The following is a 21,071-nucleotide window of genomic DNA, read 5'->3' on the forward strand; positions in this document are numbered from 1 at the left end:
CCATCAAAATGATGAAACAAAGTGTAGAAATGAGATTGCTTGTGTGTCAAAAAAACACAGCATAAGAGCCATTTTGATGGTGTTACAACTTTATGTTATAGTGCGATTTATTGGCTGATATCCCTGATCTGCCATTCACTGGCTAACGATTTTCCATTGTCAACTGGACTGGAATATCTCTGACTCCTGAGGCATGTGCTTGCCGCACCGAAACGCAGTCCATTTAGTCTTCTTGATATTTTGGACTTACATCAGCCTTTGTATCTTACATATTTTTAGTATTATCAATAAATTATCTCCCCAATAGTAGGCTGCTATATTTTTCTACATTTACACAAACAGTTCTGCCAGTGCTGTTAAATATTCTCTCTGAACAGACCAATGAGCTAAATCTTTTTAAGAATTGACTGGAAATACTGCCCTAGCAATTTGGAATTCATTATGTAACATTGTCAAAAGATAAGAAGTGACTGGTAATGTATCCATAAAGACCTGTTTCCAAGTAGCAGCAAAAATCTAAGGAAACACATGGACACTTCTGGTCTAAGAAGACCACGGTGAATAATTTCCTTTGCTGACTCAGAATAATTTAATCAGCTTCCACAAAAAGAAAAGTCATACTAACACCATAATTCACCATCTAAAAATTACTTTTTAAAAGTGAGAAAAAAATATACAGGCAGTCTCACTTACACACCCAACTTCTGGCAACCTGCACTTATGTTATCCTAAAATTAACCCTTACTGGACTTGTCCATGTTTAATGGTCATGATTGCTCATCTCCAGATGAGAAATAAGCTGAACTGCTCTAGTGACTGAAAGTAACCAACAAGCAGAAAAATAATGTCAGTCTATGAAGCACAATTTGGTTGCTAATCCTTTTGATAGTGGATCCTACGCAGTCATATGCATGGGTTTGGTACTCTATTTCTATAACTCTGTTTATTAATTACTGGGAAAAAAAGTTTGTTAAGCCTCTGGGATGGTCCTAGTTTAACACAATTTATACTTAAAAACATGATTAGATTCTAATCTAAATTCTGATCAGAAAACAATATCTCCAAAGATCCTTATTATTATATCATAGTCTCTCTATTGGTCAGGTGCCTTCCTCTTGGAAATCGGCAATTGTACGCCCAATACTGAAAAATTCTTCATTTGATCCCCTAATACCAGTGCACTATAGCCCGGCGTCTAACCTGTACTTTCTCTCAACTTTTAGAGAAAGTCGATTATGTCCAGTTTCTATTCTTTGCTGAAAAATCTCTTGCCCTCTACACCAGACAGTTGAGCTTTCGCTCTCATTTTAGCACCGAGACCATTCCGATGGCCGTCCTCATTAAAATCTACTCTCATTTGGATAAAAATTATATAGTTCTCGCCGCTCCTCTGATATCCGGTTCTATTTTCTTATGGTTTTCCTCTTTTCTTTCGAATCATTCTTATAAGGTGGCCACCCCATCTTCGACTTCTTCCTCCCGATCCTTATCCTGCCGTGTTCCCCAAGGATCAATATTGTCTCCCATTTTATTTAATTTATTTCCCCCCGTGCTACAATTATTCAGGCTACAGGTATTTCATTTCATTTTTATGCAGATGACATTCTTCTTTTACTCCCCACTAATCCATTTGCCCCCTCTATTGGTCCTTTACAGTTTTGTCTGGAAAAAATTTCAAAATGGCTATTTGATCACATATTGATACTAAATAAACAGAAGACTGTTGTTGCTTGTTGGTTTACAGGGGAGCCCAACCTCCGCACTGAATCTATTTGATACTTCCATTCAACTAGTCTCCTCATTTCATTATCTAGGTGTGGTCCTAGATTCTCATCGCACCTTTTCTCCCCATATATCAAAAATATTTAAGACCGGGTTCTTGGTTCTGAGACAACTGTTGCCACAATTTGGGTTTCTGCCAGATACTTGTGCCTGGCTTGGCCACTGCTTGGAAAACAGGATACTGGTCTAGATGGACCACTGGTCTGACCCAGTATGGCTACTCTTATGTTATGTTCTTGTGTTCTAACTACAATCAGTCAGAAGATTTTTCTATCTAAATTCCTTCCATTCTCTCAGTTTACCGTTACTAGTTACTAGGTTGGACTATTGTAATATTGTTTATTTGGGCTGTTCCCCATTAATACTGAAGAAACTTCAATCTCTCCAGAACACGGCTATCAGTCTCCTTTGTCATCTGTGTAAGTCAGACCATGTCTCTCCCACATCTACGCGATAGTAGTAGTAGAATAAACAGCTCCTCCCCCTCAAATTCAAGTTAACCCTTAATGACCAGCCAGCAGAGCCACACAGGTTGTGCAAAACTGCTGTCCCCATACAAGAGTGTTGCACAACCTGTGGTCCTCCAGCAGATCTCCGCCACACATTTTGCTTCAAAAATTTTTCCCTATTTTCCTCCTCTAAAACCTAGGTGTGTCTTATGGTCCTGGTGTGTCTAGGTATATTTATAGGGGCACTTTCTTTCAGGGGCTATATACATATTCACAAGGCTCCTGTCCATGTCTATCCTGTAGAGAGATTTTATTTCCAAAGGCTGCACTCCTCCTCCATGTGGGTTTAAACGTTTTTCTGTGAGAAACACGTCCATCTGCCACTTAGACAACTTTTTGGATTTGTTTTTTTTGATTATGAACCCCATTATGTACCACCTGGAAGAAAGAACAGGGAACCAGAAGAAATGGAAGATCTGGGAACTTTTCCAGTGATGGCCTGGATCATACCAGGCTATTGAAATTCTCTAGGGAAATAGCAGTAGAATCCTTTGTGTTTGCCCAAGATAAGGACTCAGTCATGTACTTCTATTTTCAGCGCCAGTGAATATTTCCTTGATTCAAAACTGAGTTTTTCCTGATGTATTTAAGAAGACCAAGAGGAAGAGAAAGCAGTTGCTGGTCGTGAAATAGGAGGTGCTCTCCCTCAACATAAAACTTTCCTTCTTTTTCTTTATAAGTGAATTTTTATTTTTTATTTAGTGTTTTACTCATGCTTTTCCAGAGGTGAATTACATTTAGGTACAGTAGGTATTTCCTTGTCCTCAGAGGACTGACAATCTAAATCCACTCTATGATACAGTTTAGGGTTGCATCTTATATTTCTTTGAACCTTCCCAGCTGAGATTTTTTTGCATAGTAAGGCAACTGAATTCTGAATATCTGCCTTAATTTACTCATTAGGCTTTCTTTATTCTACTCTTTGAGCATATTTTCTTGTGATCTCTCTTTCTGAGGAATATACAGGGCCAGCCTAGGAGTATCTGGCACACTAGGTCAAGTACTTGCCTTCACCCCAGAGACAGTTCAAGGCATTAACCCTGTAGTCCAGCATCTCCTCTTCCCCTGCCCTATTATCTCCAGGTAGCCAGCAACTCCCATCCCTATCACTCCCAAGCCCACCCCCCATGGGAGAATTGGTTTTGATTTTAACGACGTATTCAGGAACCAACAGTGAGTCAGCGAACTCCATGTATCATAATGTCCTGAGTATCCTGAAATTGCATGGGAAATGAAGGTTTTTACTTCAGTCATGAAGCAGTCCACACCAGCTTAAAGGAATCCAGTGCAGGCAATCTTTTGCCCTGATGATCAGAAGCAAACACGTGCACTAGAGTCCAATAGCGCTGTACCAGCACTGGTGTTTGCTCCCGCCCGATGACCAGAGCTGGCGAGTGCATGTTAACAACGTGCTCGCCAGCTCTGAACACAATGAGCATGCAAATGCATGCTAAACATGGAATTACCTATTCCTACCCAATGCTCAGAAGGCAGCATGCCAAATATTGACGCTGCTCCCACAGCAAACCCTATGCCAGCTCACAGCGATCAAGGCCCTGCAGGCTAGTTCTGCCCCAAGCTCCCACACCCTTCTTCGGGACAGCAACATGGGGGGTAGAAGGTCCAGTGGATCTCCAGCCCCCTAACCTTCCCAACACCCAAAAACAAGCCCTGGTGGCCCAAGTGGGCTGCCACCCCAACCCTCATCTTCCCTGGTGGTCTAGTGGAGCCCCCCCCTCTCCTCCCACGTACCTCTCTGATGGAGGAGGGAGTAGCACACTCTCTCCTCATCCAGCGCTGCCTTCAAAATGGCAGTGCCCTGCCCAGTACATCCTGGGATGTGCTGGGCGTGGCTTCTCCACCATATAAGGAAGTTTCTCCCTTATATGAAGCCCCACCAAGTGCCAGTTCGAAGGCTGCCTTCAAAATGGCGATGCACTGGGGGGGCTTCTCCACCATAGAAGGGAGTTTCTCCCTTATGTGGTGGAGAAGCCCTGCCCAGCAAACAGCACCATTTTGAAGGCAGCGCTGGATGAGAAGGGAATGCCCTACTCCTCCTCTGTTGGAGAGGTACAGGGGAGGGCTCTGTTGGGAAAACCAGGGAAGCTGGGGGTTGGGGTAGTAGCCCACGGTCCACCAGGGCTTCTTTTTTGGGTATTGGGAGGGTTAGGGAGGCTGGAGACCAACTGGATCTCCAGCCACCCAGGCCCTCATGTCAGGGGGCTGAAGGTCCGCCGGACCTCCTGCCCTCTTTGTCACTGTTTGGGGGGGTCTTGGGTGGCAGACGGCAGAGGTCTGGAGGGTCCCATGGACCTCCACCTCCTCGTTTGACAGGTCTGGGCTGTCCTGTCAGAGGATTGTGCTGAGCACATGTTCAGGCACAATCCTCCGTACTTTTCTCCTGTGATCAGAGCTAATAGTGTGCCTATATTTGCATGCTATTAGCTGATCATGGGGGCGGTATTTTTAGAGTGCTGTTTGGAACAGCATGGGGCTTCTGGTCATCTGCCTGTTGTAATAAGAACAAATGAAACACCTTGAGATAGGAATTTCAAATATGTTTAGTATGCATTTGCATGTTACTTGCGGTAAGAACTTTGTTTAGCATGTATCTGAATGCTATTTGTGTTCAGAGCCCGAGAGAGCATTGTTTCACATGCTCGGGGGCTCTGATCATGGGGCGGTAGCAAACGCAGATGCTAGTATGGCGCTATTAGCCTCTAGCGCTCGCGTTCGCTTCTGATCGATGCAGGTAGTCCAGCTGCTGAAATATGTTCAGCTATGACTAAAACACCTGTAACGCCTATCTGCCTGGGCGCTTCTGGGTCCGGGGTCCGTGGACTGGAGACCCCGCAAAGTGCAGACTCCGTCGGACCCTCGCTCACTTCACTTGCATACAGTGCCTCCACTTGGGGAAAGAAGTGCTTGCGGGTGGGATAACCCTCTCCCCCCCCCCCCCCCCACCCCAGGAACTTCATCACAAGTCCAAATACTGCTGTGAGTGATAAGGCTGGCTCTTAAGTTAGTCAGGTTTAACAGACACTTATATCTCTAACAGTCCAAAATGACCACTTCGTAGTCAGCAGCTTAGAACTTAAACAGTTTATTCTTCAACTTGAAACCACAGGAACATTCCAACTGCATAAACTCTCCATCACTTGGTGCAATATTTAATTGTTTTTCCTATAGTCCCTAAGGGAACTCCTGTACTTTCCCTCCCTTAGGGTATAGAGTACCCTAAGGTACTCTGAAACAGGATTATTTACACTTTGTACAGCTCCAGTCTGTGCCTATCCCCAAAGACAGTGTGCTTCTCTCTGTGTTTCAGGTTTAGACCCTCCTGGTCTTTCACCCAGGGTGACCTTTACATTAGCCCACCCTGGCCTCGGGATGGGCACACCTGGCTCCTATCTTGCGCTGCTGATTGGGGCTCTCCACTGCCCACTCAGAACTCTCCTTCACATTTACTGTTTTTCTTAACAGCAATTCTCCTGGTCCTTAGCCAATGGATTTACTTCTTTTAAATGGATCCCCCTTCTTCTTCGTGTCACTTGGCAGGGGCTTGCAGGCAACAAAGACCCACAGCTACAAACAGAAAACCAAAAATGAAAGCCCCCTCCTCTCCAGGTCAAACTATCACCTTTATCTCTTCCTAATCTCCTCCCTTGTCACTCTTCCTTCCAGTGCACTTTCTCTCTGCATTTCATTTCAGAATTACTCCCTTGGGCTGGGCTTCCTTCCACCCCAGGACTTTTCAGTCATTCTCCCCAGTGACTCTACAGGGATTTACTCTGCTAGTAATCCCAACCTAATAAGGGATTACACACCTATGCGGTAGGACAATATATAAAATACATCTCGTCATTAAAGTTTGCCTCTCAAATTCCTTCTGATCAGCCACTGGTTGGTTCTTCTGGCTCCTTCTTTTTCTAACACAATGTAGAGGATAGTGCAATAAACCAAATACTCCTATTAAAATTGTAAAAAAACATATAACACTAACCTTCTTACCTCAATCAAACAGGGTGAGAATGCCTCACGTTCAAGTCTATGAGGTGGAGGAGCATCAGACTCATCCAAACAATCCAGAGACAAGGAATCCAGGAAAAGGTTTTCAGTAGCAGAGCACCTATCCGATTCCTTCAGTTTGGAAAGAGGTTGTTCCTCAAACTGTAAAGCTTCAGAATCAGAGAAAGACCTTATCTCCAGGGGATGAGGCACATGGAGGTTCCCCTGCGTTAAAACTGGATGCACATGCCCATCTTTCTGGTTATCAAGGAGGTTTTCTCCTCTCCGTGGACTCAATTCCTTCTGAAGCTGAAATAAAGAGAACCAGTCATAGGAAAGCAATCCTGTCCAAAGTTGTTTTTGTTCTAATTAAAAGAAGAAAAAACTGCAAACATCAGAATAACTCAGTCCGTGTCTCTCAATAGGAGGAGACACTTTCAGTGTGAGGATCCTGCTGCTAGCTGCTGAGCTGTTTTCTTTGCTGCTTTGGGTTTGGACTAATCTATTAGGTGTTTGTGCCCTTTGGGACCCTAATAGAATTGACCCCTGAAGCAGGCGTTAGCCATGCTGAAACACGGCCCATGTCGGGTCATCAATAAAGCACACTTGTTCCATTCTTGAGAGCCCTTTGTGCCTTTTTCTGGACTGCTTGTGCTGTGTACTTTGACCCTCTCCGCTGTATGTAGATTTTGTTTGGAACCTCATGCACTGTGAAACTAAACTGAGAAACAAACACCTCAGAGAAAAGGATTTACAGGTTCAGCAATCCATGAATGGTTAATCTCCTACTCTTACAAACAAAACTCCTCAAACAGCACAGGACTGTCAAATACTTAAATGTCCCCCCATCCCCAACCCACCTTGAGACAATATAACAGAAAGAGAGCCATATTAGCTTAAACAAAACACACAGCTACAAACAACCAATAGGCATACAAAGGGAGCAAGGTGACACGTGCCCAACTTTTTATTTATTTACTAGTAAAACATGCCCGTTTCTTTTGCAAATGAAACGGGCACTAGCACGGTTTCCTTCTGAACCTCCCCCCTCCCTACCCCTTCGGCGTTCTGAAGGCACTGACCGCCATTGTTGCGGACCTCGGCACGCCACCTTCAATCTGCTGAGTCGTTGGTTGTGAAGCCACTGACGCCATTGCTCCGACCTCGACGTCATCACGTTTGACGCGAGGGCGGGGCCCCAGCACAGTGTTTTCGGTGGCTTCACCACCACGAAGGCTTCAAACCGGAAGGAAGTGCCCGGAGGACCTGACAGTGATGTCAGTGTCCTCAGAACGTTGAGGATGAGTTTTATTATATAGGATTGGGATTTATTAACCGCCTTAAGGAAGAGATTCACCCAAGGCAGTGTACAATAGGTACAGTTTAACATAAAACTTACAATTTCGTTAACAGCATAACAATAGTAAAATAACCAAGAATAAACATAAATATAAAATGAGGTAAACTTGAAAACAGTAAATTGAAAAATAATAATAGAACTACCGTGAAACAGTATAAAAAATGTACACATTTAAAAGCACTGGAATTCAAATAGCAGAGATATAATATGATGTTAGCATAATACTAATAATACACCTAATAAGCATGCATTGAACATTCATCTACAATACAGCTTACCATATAGCTGAGGAACCAAGAGCAGATATATGATAGGAACAATGCGTGGTACAGAGTCATTGGGATAATTTGATGGTTAAAGTCATGACAGGTTCGTTGTATAGTTAAGCAAGAGATAAGGAACTGATATAAGTTACAGTATGTGTAGCAAGCTAGTCCAGGTGCAGAAAGAGTGTATAGTTAGTCACCCTATGTATTAAAGGCTTAGGAGAAGAGTCAGGCTTTCACCTGCTTCCTGAAGTAGAGATAGTCTTGAGTTATACGTAGCCCCTCTGGGAGTAAATTCCAGAGCGTGGGGGCTATTCCTGAGAAGGCTCGCTGGCAGGTATCACATCGTACAATTTCTTTTGATGAAGGTACAGAGGTCTTAAAAGTGTGTAAAGGGCTAATTTATTCTGTAAGTAACCTACATAGTAACATAGTAGATGACAGCAGAAAAAGACCTGCACGGTCCATCCAGTCTGCCCAACAAGATAAACTCACATGTGCTACTTTGTACTCTGGCCCATTTTGTCTGAGGACCGTGAAAATCAAACGTAGTTTTAAATTTAGCTCTGTAAGGACCTGGTAGCCAGTGTAGTTTTTGCAGGAAGGGTGTGTGTTTGCAGCCTTCTGTCAGTTGTGCTGCATCATGAATTAGTTGGAGCTGATACAAACTCTTTTGGTTTGGCCAGTGTACAGGGCATTACAGTAGTCTAGTCGTGATGTTATCGTGGCATGGATCACTGTGGTCAGATTCGTCTTTTCAATATATGGAGAGAGATGCCATAGCTGTCGTAGATAATAGAGACAATTTTTGAAGATTATTTGACTTTGTGGGATCAGAGTCTAGCAGTATCCCAAGATTCCTGACCTGTGATTTTAGGGGGAGTTCATACTACGCAAAAGGTATTTTGAAGTCGGGTATTTGTCCATTTGTGTTTGGTACCCAAAGAATCTTTATTTGGGTCCAGGCCAAGTTTGTTGCTGTTTGCCCATTCCTGAGTTGCAGTTAGGCAGGCAACAGGCAAACAGTGGGGGTGAAAAAGCAGCAAAATGCCCTAGCAATAGTTTCGGCAGTATGCACTATTCGATATGTGCACCACTGTTACTTCTAAGCTGAGCAGGAGTCCAACCAGGCGCGTAGCCAGACCTCAAATTTTCTTTTGGGGGGGGGGGGAGGGGGGCTGAGACCAAGGTGGGGGACACATTTTGTCCGTCTACCCGTTGCTCTTCGTCCCCTTCCAGTAGAAGCCTTCCTTCAGGGCTGTTCGCTGCCATATGCCATCTGCCCTGCTTCCCCCTGCAGCACGCATGCTCAATTTCACTAAAACCAAGCACACGTGCAGGAGGGTGGGGGAAGCAGGGCAGGCAGCACGGTGGTGAACAGTGCTGGAGAATATCTTTTGCCGGCTGGGGCTTGGGGACCCCGCCAACCAAACCAGCAGACGTTGGGGGGGGGGGGGTCCAAATCCAATTGGGGGGGCCCAGGCCCCCAATTGGCTATACCAATGTTTCCAACTACATTTCTGCCAGTAGGTAGTGAGGCTTTAATACTGCGTTTTCAATTGCTAAGAACAGTCAGGTTCCCTGAAGTGCTGCGGAGCTGGTCTGTTCCTCACTATTGAAAATGTGATAGTGAAACCGTGCCTCCCCTCCCCCACTGGCAGGACTGTATGTGGAGGATTCCCGCTCAGTTTAGAAGGAACAGAGATGTGAATTATGTGATGAGCGTGTACTATTTTCCAAAAGCAACATGGGATGAATTTTCAGATTTCTCCCAGCCATTTTCCAGATTTAATGACATGGCATGATATGGATTATGTTGTTGACATTTCCTATCTCGTTTCTAATTTCAGCCCCTCCCTGTTTCTCCCACTGATACTCCTTGTGACTTCCTTTCTCAGATTCAGCTTTTAGCTGATTAGCTCCCACCCCATTATTTTCACACTGAACCCGCACTGAACAAAAAAATGTATATGTGCCCTTAAAACATGGCTATTTCTTCACGTTTTCCCTGACCACGACAAACTGACACCTCTCTCCCTTTAGATTAAGGTTGAAAAATGACAAATAGCACTTTTTGACCTTTGACAGTTCCTTCATCTTTTTTCCCCATTATATTATTGTATCTTTCGTTTTTATTGTTGTGCTATGCTCCTTCCCTTCCTTCTGCCCTGGTTGCCGAACTGTCTCTTACTGTTATGTGAGTTATTGTCTTGTCCATTCTATGTCTGACTTTTTATCACTTAATTGTACAACTGTCATGATAGCTCTCCAAATGTGCAGGATAACAATTGTTCAAATAAAAATGAATAAATTTAACCCTCCATAGCCTCAGGTACAACTTAGATTGTAAGTTCACTTGGACAGGGAAATAACATGTGCATCTGATTCTAACCTGCCTTCTTCTCAGATAAGATCCAAATCTAAGATGTCTTTCAGGATTACCAAAATACACAAACCTCTTCACTAGCATCAAGGTGGTGGTCTCATCTTATTTTAAAGCCAAAAAGGCACTTTCTCCTAACTCATGAGTGGCGAGAACAATGAAGAATTGTTCTGTTACCTAAAATGATGAATTTCTGTGGGATCTGAATGCCTACAAAAAGCGGTGCTGCTTAGAGCTGCTGAAAGAAAATGTCTTCCTTCTCAGCTCTGAAATTTATATGGTGTTAAGCCAGGGGAGTAAATATAGGTGTCTTCTGCTGATATTCAATGTTGGTTATATAATCTAGCTGGCTACTACTAGGAACAAGGAAATTTGGACTAAATAGCACTAACTCTAAACAATAGGGCCTAGTGAGCCTACTGCCCCATCCTCCATAAAAAAAAAAAAAAATCCATTCACAGCTCCCTGATCCCCTCTCCTGCCTACTCTAATGTCAAATAAAAAAAAGCCTCCTACCCACAGCTCCTGAAATTGAACCAGAAGAAAGCGCTACTCTTAACCCCTACTAACCTGCTCTAGGCAAACACTTTTAAGAGTCAAACCTTCTACTGTGTTTGGCTTTGGAAAGGCATGAGTGGACTAAAAGGTGGGAATTGCAGGGCTGTGGTAGCCATGTTTAAATCAATTTTTTCGGTGGCCCAACTAGTCTGAAATGTTCATGTTAAATAAAGAGCTGGAAAAAAAAAGTAATTACAGAGTATAAATCATTGTAAAAACCTGAATACCAACCCTGGCACTCTATAATCACTGCGCTTCCTGTTTACTATACTTTTGCCTGGGAAAGTGACCCCTTTAATTAAAGTGCAGAAAGCCAAATAAAATCTATGCAGTTGACATGGACCTGCATAAATACTGGCTAAGTTTCTTTGCAAACAGCCGACGACAAAATTACAGTGCCTGCAAATATTTAATTATGATTCAGTACTGTTTGAACATCCTTATCTGCTGATTCAGCAATAGAAGCAATTGCTGCCGAGTCTATAGAGGAAAACTGGTATACAGGCAAAAGGTTTAAACAGTGCACGGTAATCATAAGCCCAAATTCATAAGAATCTGAAGATGAAGTAGTTAAAATTAAGAATCCATCATTATGGGATGGTCCGCAGCAAAAACATTAAAAAGGTTAATTCAAAGAAATCCCCTTCCCTCTACTAGGAGCATTTCAAAAGGGGAAAAATCAGTGGCGTAGCCAGGGGGGGGGTGCCAGGGGAGCGGCCACTTCCCAAACGGAGTTCTGCCAGCTCAGCGCCTATTTTTTTCTCAATGTGTTGCATTGAAATTGTGCGCCAGTGCCGGCAGAAGTCCGCTCTCGCTCCCCCCACGCCGTCAACCTGGCTCCACTTCTGGGGAAAATGTGCAAACTACCAATGTATATGCCCCTGTTGTGCTCCCTCTTGTTTATAAGAGGCTTAAAAACAGCATTTCTAAATTTGGACCACATATAAACAGGAACTACTGGCTATGAAAACTACAGAAGGTAATGTATTAAAAACAAATGCCCGTTATTGGACCTTGTTTCAAGTTTTAAAAGCACAAAATATAGATAGATAAGCAGATCTACAGGGCTGATGACTACATATCTCCTAGAGAATCTCATTTCCTAGAAGGGACTCAGGCCCCAATGCCCAGAAGCAAACCTGGGTGGCTAGAGGTATTAGCACCAGACTAGCCACTGCATTTGCCAGCAAACAATGCTCAGAGGCCCTTAAAGAGGGAAACCAATGATCAGCACTAATTGCATGCTAATGTGTTGTAGATGAGGTCATTTCCTATTCCCCCCCCAATGCTCAGAGAGCAACACAGTGAACAAGGGCACCCTTACTGTGGGAAACCCTATGCCAGCTTGGAGCTGGAGTTAGGGTGTCCGAAGAAGCAAAAAAAAATTTCAGCAGTGATTTCAGGACAGAGCTCTTCATATCACTACTGAACTGCACCTTCCAACCCCAATCCATCTAAAACACAGACTTTTGTGCTGGGGTAGGGGAAAAAAAAAGAATTCAGCTTTTCAGTGTGTGTGTGGGGGGGGGGGGGGGGGGGGTCAGGCCTCTGTTCCCAGCACTTTTTTGTTTTTCCCTGCAGTCTCCTGCTCCTCTCTGTCTGATTTCAGGCTGTGCAACTCTTGAGCGCATGCGTCAGGCACAATCCTCCCCTTTAACTTCCTAATGATCAACGCTAACATAACAGCGCACTTATATTTGCATACTATTAGTACTGAGAATTAGGGAGTTGTTTTGCCGTGCTCGTCCTGCACTATTTTTCTGGTGCTGTTCCATACAGTGCTGGAGTTTGAGCATCAGGGTATCAGAAGCACTGTCTGCATAGTTAACATTCTACTGTTAATTAGTGCCAAAGAAACTGGCTATTTGTTATACTGAATAGCTAGAGAGCTCGGTCATACTTATCTACTTCAAGCCAGAATGTGCTTTCGCCTATTAAACCAAAGATCTTCATACATCCCTGTAATTTTTTTATTTTTATAATTTTTATTTATTTTAAAATATATAACCCGCATATCTACAATCCTGAGCAGGGAACAATATACATTCACAGTGTTAAAAATAACTGTTCCCGCAATCCCAATCTCTCGCAATCTTTGCAGCAGAATTGTATGGTTAATGGAGTCAAATGTACTGGAGATATCTAATGAAACTAAAAGGAAGGATTCTCCTTTATTGAATCCCATCAATTACCCTATCAATTTCCCTTTGTCTTTTTCCACTGTTCCATTGTTTCTTTCCTTGTCCTATTTCCCTAACGATACTTTGACTTTGTCTTCGCTTAAGTTCTCACAATGTAATCCATAACTGATTTGTAACAAATCGTATTTCCATTATTTACAATGTATTGCAAGCCACACTGAGCCCGCAAATAGGTGGGAAAATGTGGGATACAAATGCAATAAAATAAATAATAAATAAATAAATGAGATCACACATAAATAGCCATTAGTTTTCCAGTGTCGTGGAAGAGTAGTTGTCCTGATCTGAGAGAATCAAACTGCGCAGTCTCATCTCCCTACCTGTCTGAGTCAGAATGCCTCCTAATCCAGCTGTGAGATAAGGAACCACTGTGGCTGCTCGAGGTCTGCACAGCACCTCACAACGACACATCATCTGTGCAAGAACCTGCTGAATCTATTGACTGAGGTAATTCTGAGCTACCCTAGGTTACTTACACATCAGTAACCACCACTGTTGTCTTCCTTCATACAATGGCAGCTCTAGGTAATCAAATCTCCAAACGTTGAAAAGGGCCATATGCTAGACTTGGTATTCTGTAAAGGGGTCGACATCTTTGAACATAAGGCCAGCGGCACTTAAGCTACACACAAGTTCCACAAGCTTTACTTACCACATATGATAGAGGTCTATAAGATAATGAGTGGAATAGAACAGGTCGATGTGGAGCGTCCGTTTACGCTTTCCAAAATATTAGGACAAGGGGGCATGCGATGAAGCTGCAGTCTGGAAATTTTAAACGAATCAGAGGAAATTTTCTTCACTCAACGCGTAGTTAAACTCTGGAATTTGCTGCCGGAAAAGGTGGTTAAGGCGGTTAACTTAGCGGACTTCAAAAAAGGGTTTGGACGGCTTCCTGGAGGAAAAAGCCATAAAATGTTATTGAATAGACGAGGGAATAATACAGTATTTCTAGGATGGGCGGAACAAATTGCTTGTTCTTTTGGCCGCTGTCGGTGACAGGGTGCTGGGCTCGATGGACCCTTGGGTCTGTCCCAGCATGGCGATGTGTAGGGGTATTTACCTGAGATCTCACCTTTGCTGGTCTTGGCCTATACAAGCCTGAACCATTCTTATAACAATATGGATTCTACAGCCTGTGACCAAAATACATCTGTAACTATCAGAAACCAGCTTGGTTACAGAAAGGAATTACTGCTGAGCCTTGCAAGATTACTTAATCCAAGGACATATTCTTTGTTGCAAACTAGCCCCATTATCTCCTGGGAACATTGGAGGAGAGAGAGACATGGCTCCAGGAGTATGGCAATCAGTCAGGGAGTTTGCATGCACTGAACAAAGGCTCGCTTCTTGATCATGAAGCTGGCTGGACATTATGTCATCATATGTGATTGGTCCACAGGTATCATCTGACCCTTGGATACCAAAAGTTTGGACTGAAGGAGAGTGGGGGAAGAACACCAGAAGAAGAGAGAAGACCGGAGGATTTGCAGGTGAACAGAATGCTCGGAAGAGCCAGAGACTGATTTTCCTAACACCAATGAACTGCGTGCCTTGTAACAAACTCACAGGGTTTGCTCAGCTACAACATCAGGCCTTACCTAAGACTGTACCATTTGCATCCAGAATTCAACTCTTGGACCTTATTCCTGGACTGGGAGGCTCGCTGAGGTTTTCAGCTCGAGACTCTGAGGACCTCCGCTTCTCTACCACTGGGAGTCTGGACAGATGGCAAGGTGAGATAACAGGATATATTACCTATGGTCACGGGAATAATTAGTCCTTAGTTTGTCTGAGACAGATAGGTTTACGTCAGGACTTCTGGTCTGTGTATTCAGCTGATCACTGTGTTTTGCATAAGACGTGATAAGTTCTCATAATAATCATTAGGATATCAGTTGTGATTGGTATAATCACTCCTTTAGTTAGTCCGTTAGGGTAATCATATTTTATTATCTATTCTGGTGATAATCTATTTTTATAGCAAGTTAATTTTGTATGTTGCTTGGAATTTTGCTTCAGTACTGTTTATATATATATATATATTTTTCTTTACATAATAAATAATAATATATTCAATCTCTGGAATGGTTTCTTCACAACAGCTAGCTTGTCATTCAGGCTATAGAGGTACACCTCCCTAGACACGAGTCCATAGTATTGCTATCTGGTAATGTTCTCTGATATATAAGTACCTCTAGCATGCCTACAGATGCTTATGTACTTATGTACATTCCCTTATCCCTACTGGGCTGGCTCTTAGTGATTCAGATGTATATTTCATTTTTTTCTTTTATTTAACTGTGAAACCTAACAACTGAACCTTTTTTTAATAATTGCCATGTATGATGACATGTCGGGACTGAACCATGTAGTTTACTGCCAGTTGCTATGTGTATTCCCAACTAGTACTGGAAAAGTGGGGCAATACTTGTTGACTTGGGACAATGACACCCTGCTGTTAAACTTGTATAATATATCCTTTGAAATCTGTTGGCAACAGCTTCTATATTATCACACATGGTTTCATGTTATTATTCTTTCCAAACTAACAAATGTTTGGGTACTACTTCATCTAAAATACTCCTCCCCTTCCAGGTCAGAGGCATACAGAAATAATACAGATACACACACAGTGGAGTTGGAAATAAGCCATACTTTCCTCACATTTCCTTTTGGTAGAGGGACAACTAAAAGTTTAGGTTTGCAAAGGATTTTTTTTTTTTTTTTTTTGGGGGGGGGGGGTAGGTATTTTTTTAAACTTTTACAATTTTAAAAAAATATATTTATATGCTACAGTACTTTTTTCTTATGACCAACTAGCTTCATATGTTGCTTCCATTTTGGATAAGGAATGAAAAATGGTCAAGACCTTTTCAAATTTAGCACTTCTCATTCTGGTATTAAGCTATTCACCTCCTTGGTGTGTCTGTAGTTGCTATATGAATCATTGCCTGGTTTTCCCCAAAGAAAATTCCTTTCATCAACAGACACAAGACAGCCTGAGAATCCACTGTCCTTCTGTCTCTCAAGTAAAGCTTGAGGTCACATCTGGCTTATATAGAAATGAAAGCCACTATTAAGCTTTTCATTCCAAGATCCTCACTTGGCTGGGACAGCAGTATCTAAATCATGCAGATCTCTTCCATCCCCAGCCCATCACACAATCACATAAACACAACTGAGGTCGCACGGTGAAAGACAAATTTCCCAGGAACACAAACTGCAGCCATTTCACCTCACAATTAACCAGGTTACTAATGCATCTCAGGAGGGCATTTAAGATGAGGGACATAATTTATGGCAAAGGTTAGAAAAATCTGCAACAAACTGAATAAATGTGTGTGTGAATAAACATACTTAACATGAATTTAAAAGTCAATTCCTATTGAAAATTCCAATTTTAAATATTTAACAATTGATGAACTGGTGTGACATATTTCTTGTATTATTTTTATTTTTTTTTCTTTCTTCCCTCTCATTACAACTGGTTTCTCTCATTTCTAGGTTTTTCTCTTCCTATCATTTATGTTCCCCCATTATTTTTTCCTTCCCATCCTCTCCCCTGTTTTTCTTTACCTTTTCTGCTTCCACCTTCCCTCCAGTTACTGTCTCCTACTTTTCCCTCACTTCTCCCAGTGACCCCCTCAGCTGCTGTTGCCTCTTTTCCTATCTCTCAGCTACTGCTGCCTGAGGTGCCTTCTCCCTCTGCTGCAGCTTCATATATAGCCTCTTCTTCTACCCTAGTCCCTGCCCTCTGTCACAGGCTGCTTCCTCTCACCCCATTCCATGCCTACTGTTTCTGACCATCAGCTTCCTTCATCCTATCATTGTGGTGGTTGTGGTAGCTGCTATGTTGCATCTTAACAACCACGTGTCTCAGTTGTGAGCAATACAGCACAAGAATGGAGTTAACAGAACTGTTCAGCTCACAGGAAACAAGACACGTTAGCAGGAAAAACTGTTGCCAACAAATGGAAGGACAGAGTGTGTGGCAACAAGTCGGCTTATCATTGGCTATAAAGGGGTAGTGAGAGGCAGGAAGGAGAAGGATGGCAGACAACAAATACTGGATGGGAGACAAAGACAGCAACAAGTAGCCAAAAAACAGGCAACTAGTGGCTGAGGGACAGGGGAGACAGAAAAAGAGGCTGCCAGTTGCTGTGGGATAGGGAAGAGAGAGTGAAAGCAGACAGCAATACAAAGAAAGGATGGAAATGGCAATAGAAGTGTGTTGAAGAGAGGGGCAGGGTAGATATTTAAAAACATGTAAACTGGATTTTAAATGTTCTTAAATATTTTGTAATAAAAAAGGGGACATAACTCAAAGATGATATCACAACTTTTAATTATTATTCTATGAACATGCTCGCTAACAGCAGTATATGGAGTTCAGAGATAATAGCGAGGCAGACGATCCACAAACGCCAAAGTTGAAGACAAGAAAGCAGATCAGTAGTTGACATACACAAACTTTATTGGCAGAATTGCATACAAAATATATTGCCTGACACAGGCAATGTTTCACCAAGGAGGGCTGCGTCAGGAGCTACTTTGTGCTCTTCACTAAGAGATACTTGTAAAAAGGTGTGTGTTTACGCTCCAACAATGGGTGTTCAAAACAATCTGTGAAGCCTGAGAGCACGTTGTTATTTGATGTCATGCCTCAGTCATGTGTATATGACCTGTGCTGTTTTTTTCTTACTTTGGTACAGTATGTTTTGAATACCTTGGGAAGGGGAAACCTATTCCAGAATGATGGGCTCCACCTTAACCAAGGTGGGACCAGGCTGCTGGCATCGGCATTTGAAAAGGAGATAGAGCAGCTTTTAAACTAGAACCTTGGGGAAAGCCAACAGTTGTTCAAAAGCACATGGTTCGGAACAAGGTATCTTTCAAAGATATCACCAAAACAGGGAAGATAGGGCATCCTGTTAGTGAGGTTGCTATAGAGACCATAGTAGACCAGATGTCTTTAAATAAAAAGCAGACAAAAGATTGCAAATTATCACTGTCAACTGCTGAGTAAGATGTAAATAGAAACAGCAAACATAATTTGAAATGTCTATATGCGAATGCCAGAAGCCTAAGAAATAAGATTGAATAGAATATATTGCAATATATGAGAAATCAGATATTAATAAGCATTTCTGAGACCTGGTGGTAGGAAGATAAGAGGTCATACCAGGGTACAAATTATATTGTAGTGATAGGGTGCATCAAATTGGTGGAGGGGTAGTACTGTATGTTAAGAAAGGCCTTGAATCAAATAGATTGAAAATTCTGCAGAATACAAAACACACCTTGGATTGAAATTCCATGTGTAAAAGGGAAAAGGATAGTGACAGTAGTGTACTACCGTCCGCCTGGCCAGGATGAACAGACAGATGTAGAAATGTTCTGTCCCAGTGCCATCAGGTGGCATCACCCACTCGTGTGCCTCATCATCCCTGCTGTCTACGGAAAGCACGTATTTACAGGGGAACAACATTGCTATCTACATATATGCACATAAACACACACAAAGTGTTGAAAGCAAGCCCACTGTTACCCTGCTTCTCTTAGGATGTGGTCATTGAACCAATGCTCCCTCCTCCCCCAGGAAAAATAAAATCCCTCTGATCACACAGTGATATCAATTTGGTTTATGTATAATGCATAGTTTCATGAAGCATGAAACCTATGTAATGATGGGTGGGTATAATCATAATACCTCTTGTTTTGTAAACTGAAGTCTTTTCATTTTCTAATTCATATTGTGATTTTGCCAGAAAGAAAGACCATGAGAAAAACAGAGGACTGTGGGAATGTGTGTGGTAGGGGGCAGCAGTCAATCAAGTAATCTGATTTGCTGACTATCCCTACAATTTTATAACGAGCCTTGGATACTCTGGTCTTAATGAACTGTGATACCTCAGTGAAAAATCAGCAGTTTAACTTATTCTTGATTTAAAAAGAAAACGCAGCAGGCATACTTGAAAACTGATTGAACTCATTAATTGTACTGAGCAGTTTGACAGCATGAAATATTACAGGCGCATGCAATCCTCACCTTTTGCTTCTGAACATAAGGTGTGCATTCAGGATCTTAAAACCCTCTTTCATATCCTCAAACACAGCTCCCTTGCTCAAAAGGTAATAACCTAAATGTCATTCGCAACTCAGCAAACCAGGAACTAGCGGTGGACCAAAAAAATCTTTACAGCCAGGGATTTTTTGGTCCATCCCTACTTCCTGGTTTGCGGTTTGGATTATACGTAGGATTCTCAAACTCAACCGTCTCCTGCTCTAGCAGAAAGAACTACTACTAAGATAATGTGTTCTCTCTTTCTTTCACAATGCTTCTTCTCCATTCATTTAGCCTCTGCTTTTTCTATTTATCTATTCTTTATTTGGATTTGGCTCATGCCTTCTCAGTAGCAGTTCAAGGTGAGTTACATTCAAGTACGGTAGGTATTTTCCCTGTCCCCGAAGGGCTTGCAGCTGTTTAATCCCAATGCACAGACATTTTCTTACCTGTCCCACTCTCCTCTGAAGATCCTTCCTTTGCCGCTCCCAGTCAAGTCTCTCTCTGTCAAATTGATCCAGTAGCTCGCCCTTCTCCTTGCTCCAGTTCTTCTCACTCTGTTTGAGCTGCCAGCGCAGTTCCATCACCAAACTGTGACTCTCAGCAAGCAACTTCTTATGCCCTTCCCTTTCTCGTTTGGAAGCCCCTTTCACATCTGTTGGACTAGCTTCCCCCATTGCTTTTCTACTTCTTCCTTCCAGCTGCCAATAAACAACACATCAATTAAACTGAAATTTCAAGACATTTCATAAAGAGAGAAAGTAAGGTAGCAAGTCTGGCGATTTAGTCCAATACATTCCACCCAGGGATCCACCAAATCCAGGGTATCTGTCTTAAGACTCTAGAACAGCCTTGGTGTCACAATTCCAACTAGTCTACCATTTCTAATTCTGCATTTTGTTACTCAGAAATCAGAATGCCATACACTTGAATGATAAGGTCAATTGAACAAGTAAAAAATCCAAACCTACAGATATCCAAAAGTTTTCAGTCCACAGTTAGACAGTACTAGCAGGGGGATACAATTATACTGGATTGTGGGATGTTTGCCATTGATAATGAACAGCTATTAAACTGTTTTAAGAACTGATAAAACAGTATGGGAATAATCTTATAAGAGGAAAATAAAGATGTAACTTTCTTGAGCCCAGTGTATAAAGACAACAGTTGCCTATTTTCCTTCATCAAATAGATTCCCATAACCATCTCCAATAGCACATGAATGTCCAGGCACAAATTTACAATCGCTCTCAAGGTGTCAATGTGTGCGTGTACTTGCACATTTTATATCACATGTGCATACATGACAACTCCTCCTCTGCTCTGTCTACACTAAACCCTTGGTAACACCTAGGCATAGTTTATATAAAGTAGGAGTGCTCTTTCCACACGGCTAAGTTTTATGTGTGCGTGAGGCAGTGGAATTTTGTAAAACTATCTCCTATATGGCTTTCTGTGCAACATTTACATAAATGCACTGAACTTGTTTAATTAGATGAGCATTGAGAACTATGCCTGGGAATACGTAGTGTAGAGAAGGCCTTATAGGCTAGGAAGTCACAATTTCCAAATGTTCAGATCAAAATTTATTTCCACCTACATGTGTGTGCACTCACTGACTGTCTCAGCCCTTTACAGTCTTGTCTAGAGGCTTTGTCTGAGTGGCTTCTCTGCCATTATTTCACGTTAAATCCTGCTAAATCCCTTGCACTCTGGATGTCAGTTAGGCCACTCCAACCAACCATTCCTCCTCTCCTTGCTGTCTCCCCTATCGCATTCTTTGATTTTCTCCTTCACCTGGGAGTTCTTTTAGATTCCCAGGTCACCTCTGAAGCACAAGTCTCAGCCATAGTTTGAGCTTCCATCTTTGTTCATTTGGCAAATTTTTTTCAATAAAGTATTACTTAGACACTCAAGCACAGCACACAATTGTCCAT

At 42.3% G+C, this 21,071-nt stretch overlaps 1 protein-coding gene across 1 annotated transcript in view; it reads right to left on the bottom strand.

Annotated features, from left to right (window-relative positions):
- MTCL1 (microtubule crosslinking factor 1) overlaps positions 1-21,071 on the bottom strand; it is a 474,698-nt gene that overhangs the window by 131,481 nt on the left and 322,146 nt on the right. Inside the window, exons 11-13 of the mRNA XM_030187538.1 lie at positions 19,584-19,835; positions 6,303-6,608; positions 2,157-2,197 (exon numbers count right to left, since the gene is read on the bottom strand). Coding sequence (XP_030043398.1) covers positions 2,157-2,197; positions 6,303-6,608; positions 19,584-19,835 — 599 coding nt within the window. The remainder of the gene's footprint in view (positions 1-2,156; positions 2,198-6,302; positions 6,609-19,583; positions 19,836-21,071) is intronic.

This window comes from Microcaecilia unicolor, chromosome 1 (genome assembly GCF_901765095.1).
Source record: "Microcaecilia unicolor chromosome 1, aMicUni1.1, whole genome shotgun sequence".
NCBI lineage: Eukaryota > Metazoa > Chordata > Amphibia > Gymnophiona > Siphonopidae > Microcaecilia > Microcaecilia unicolor.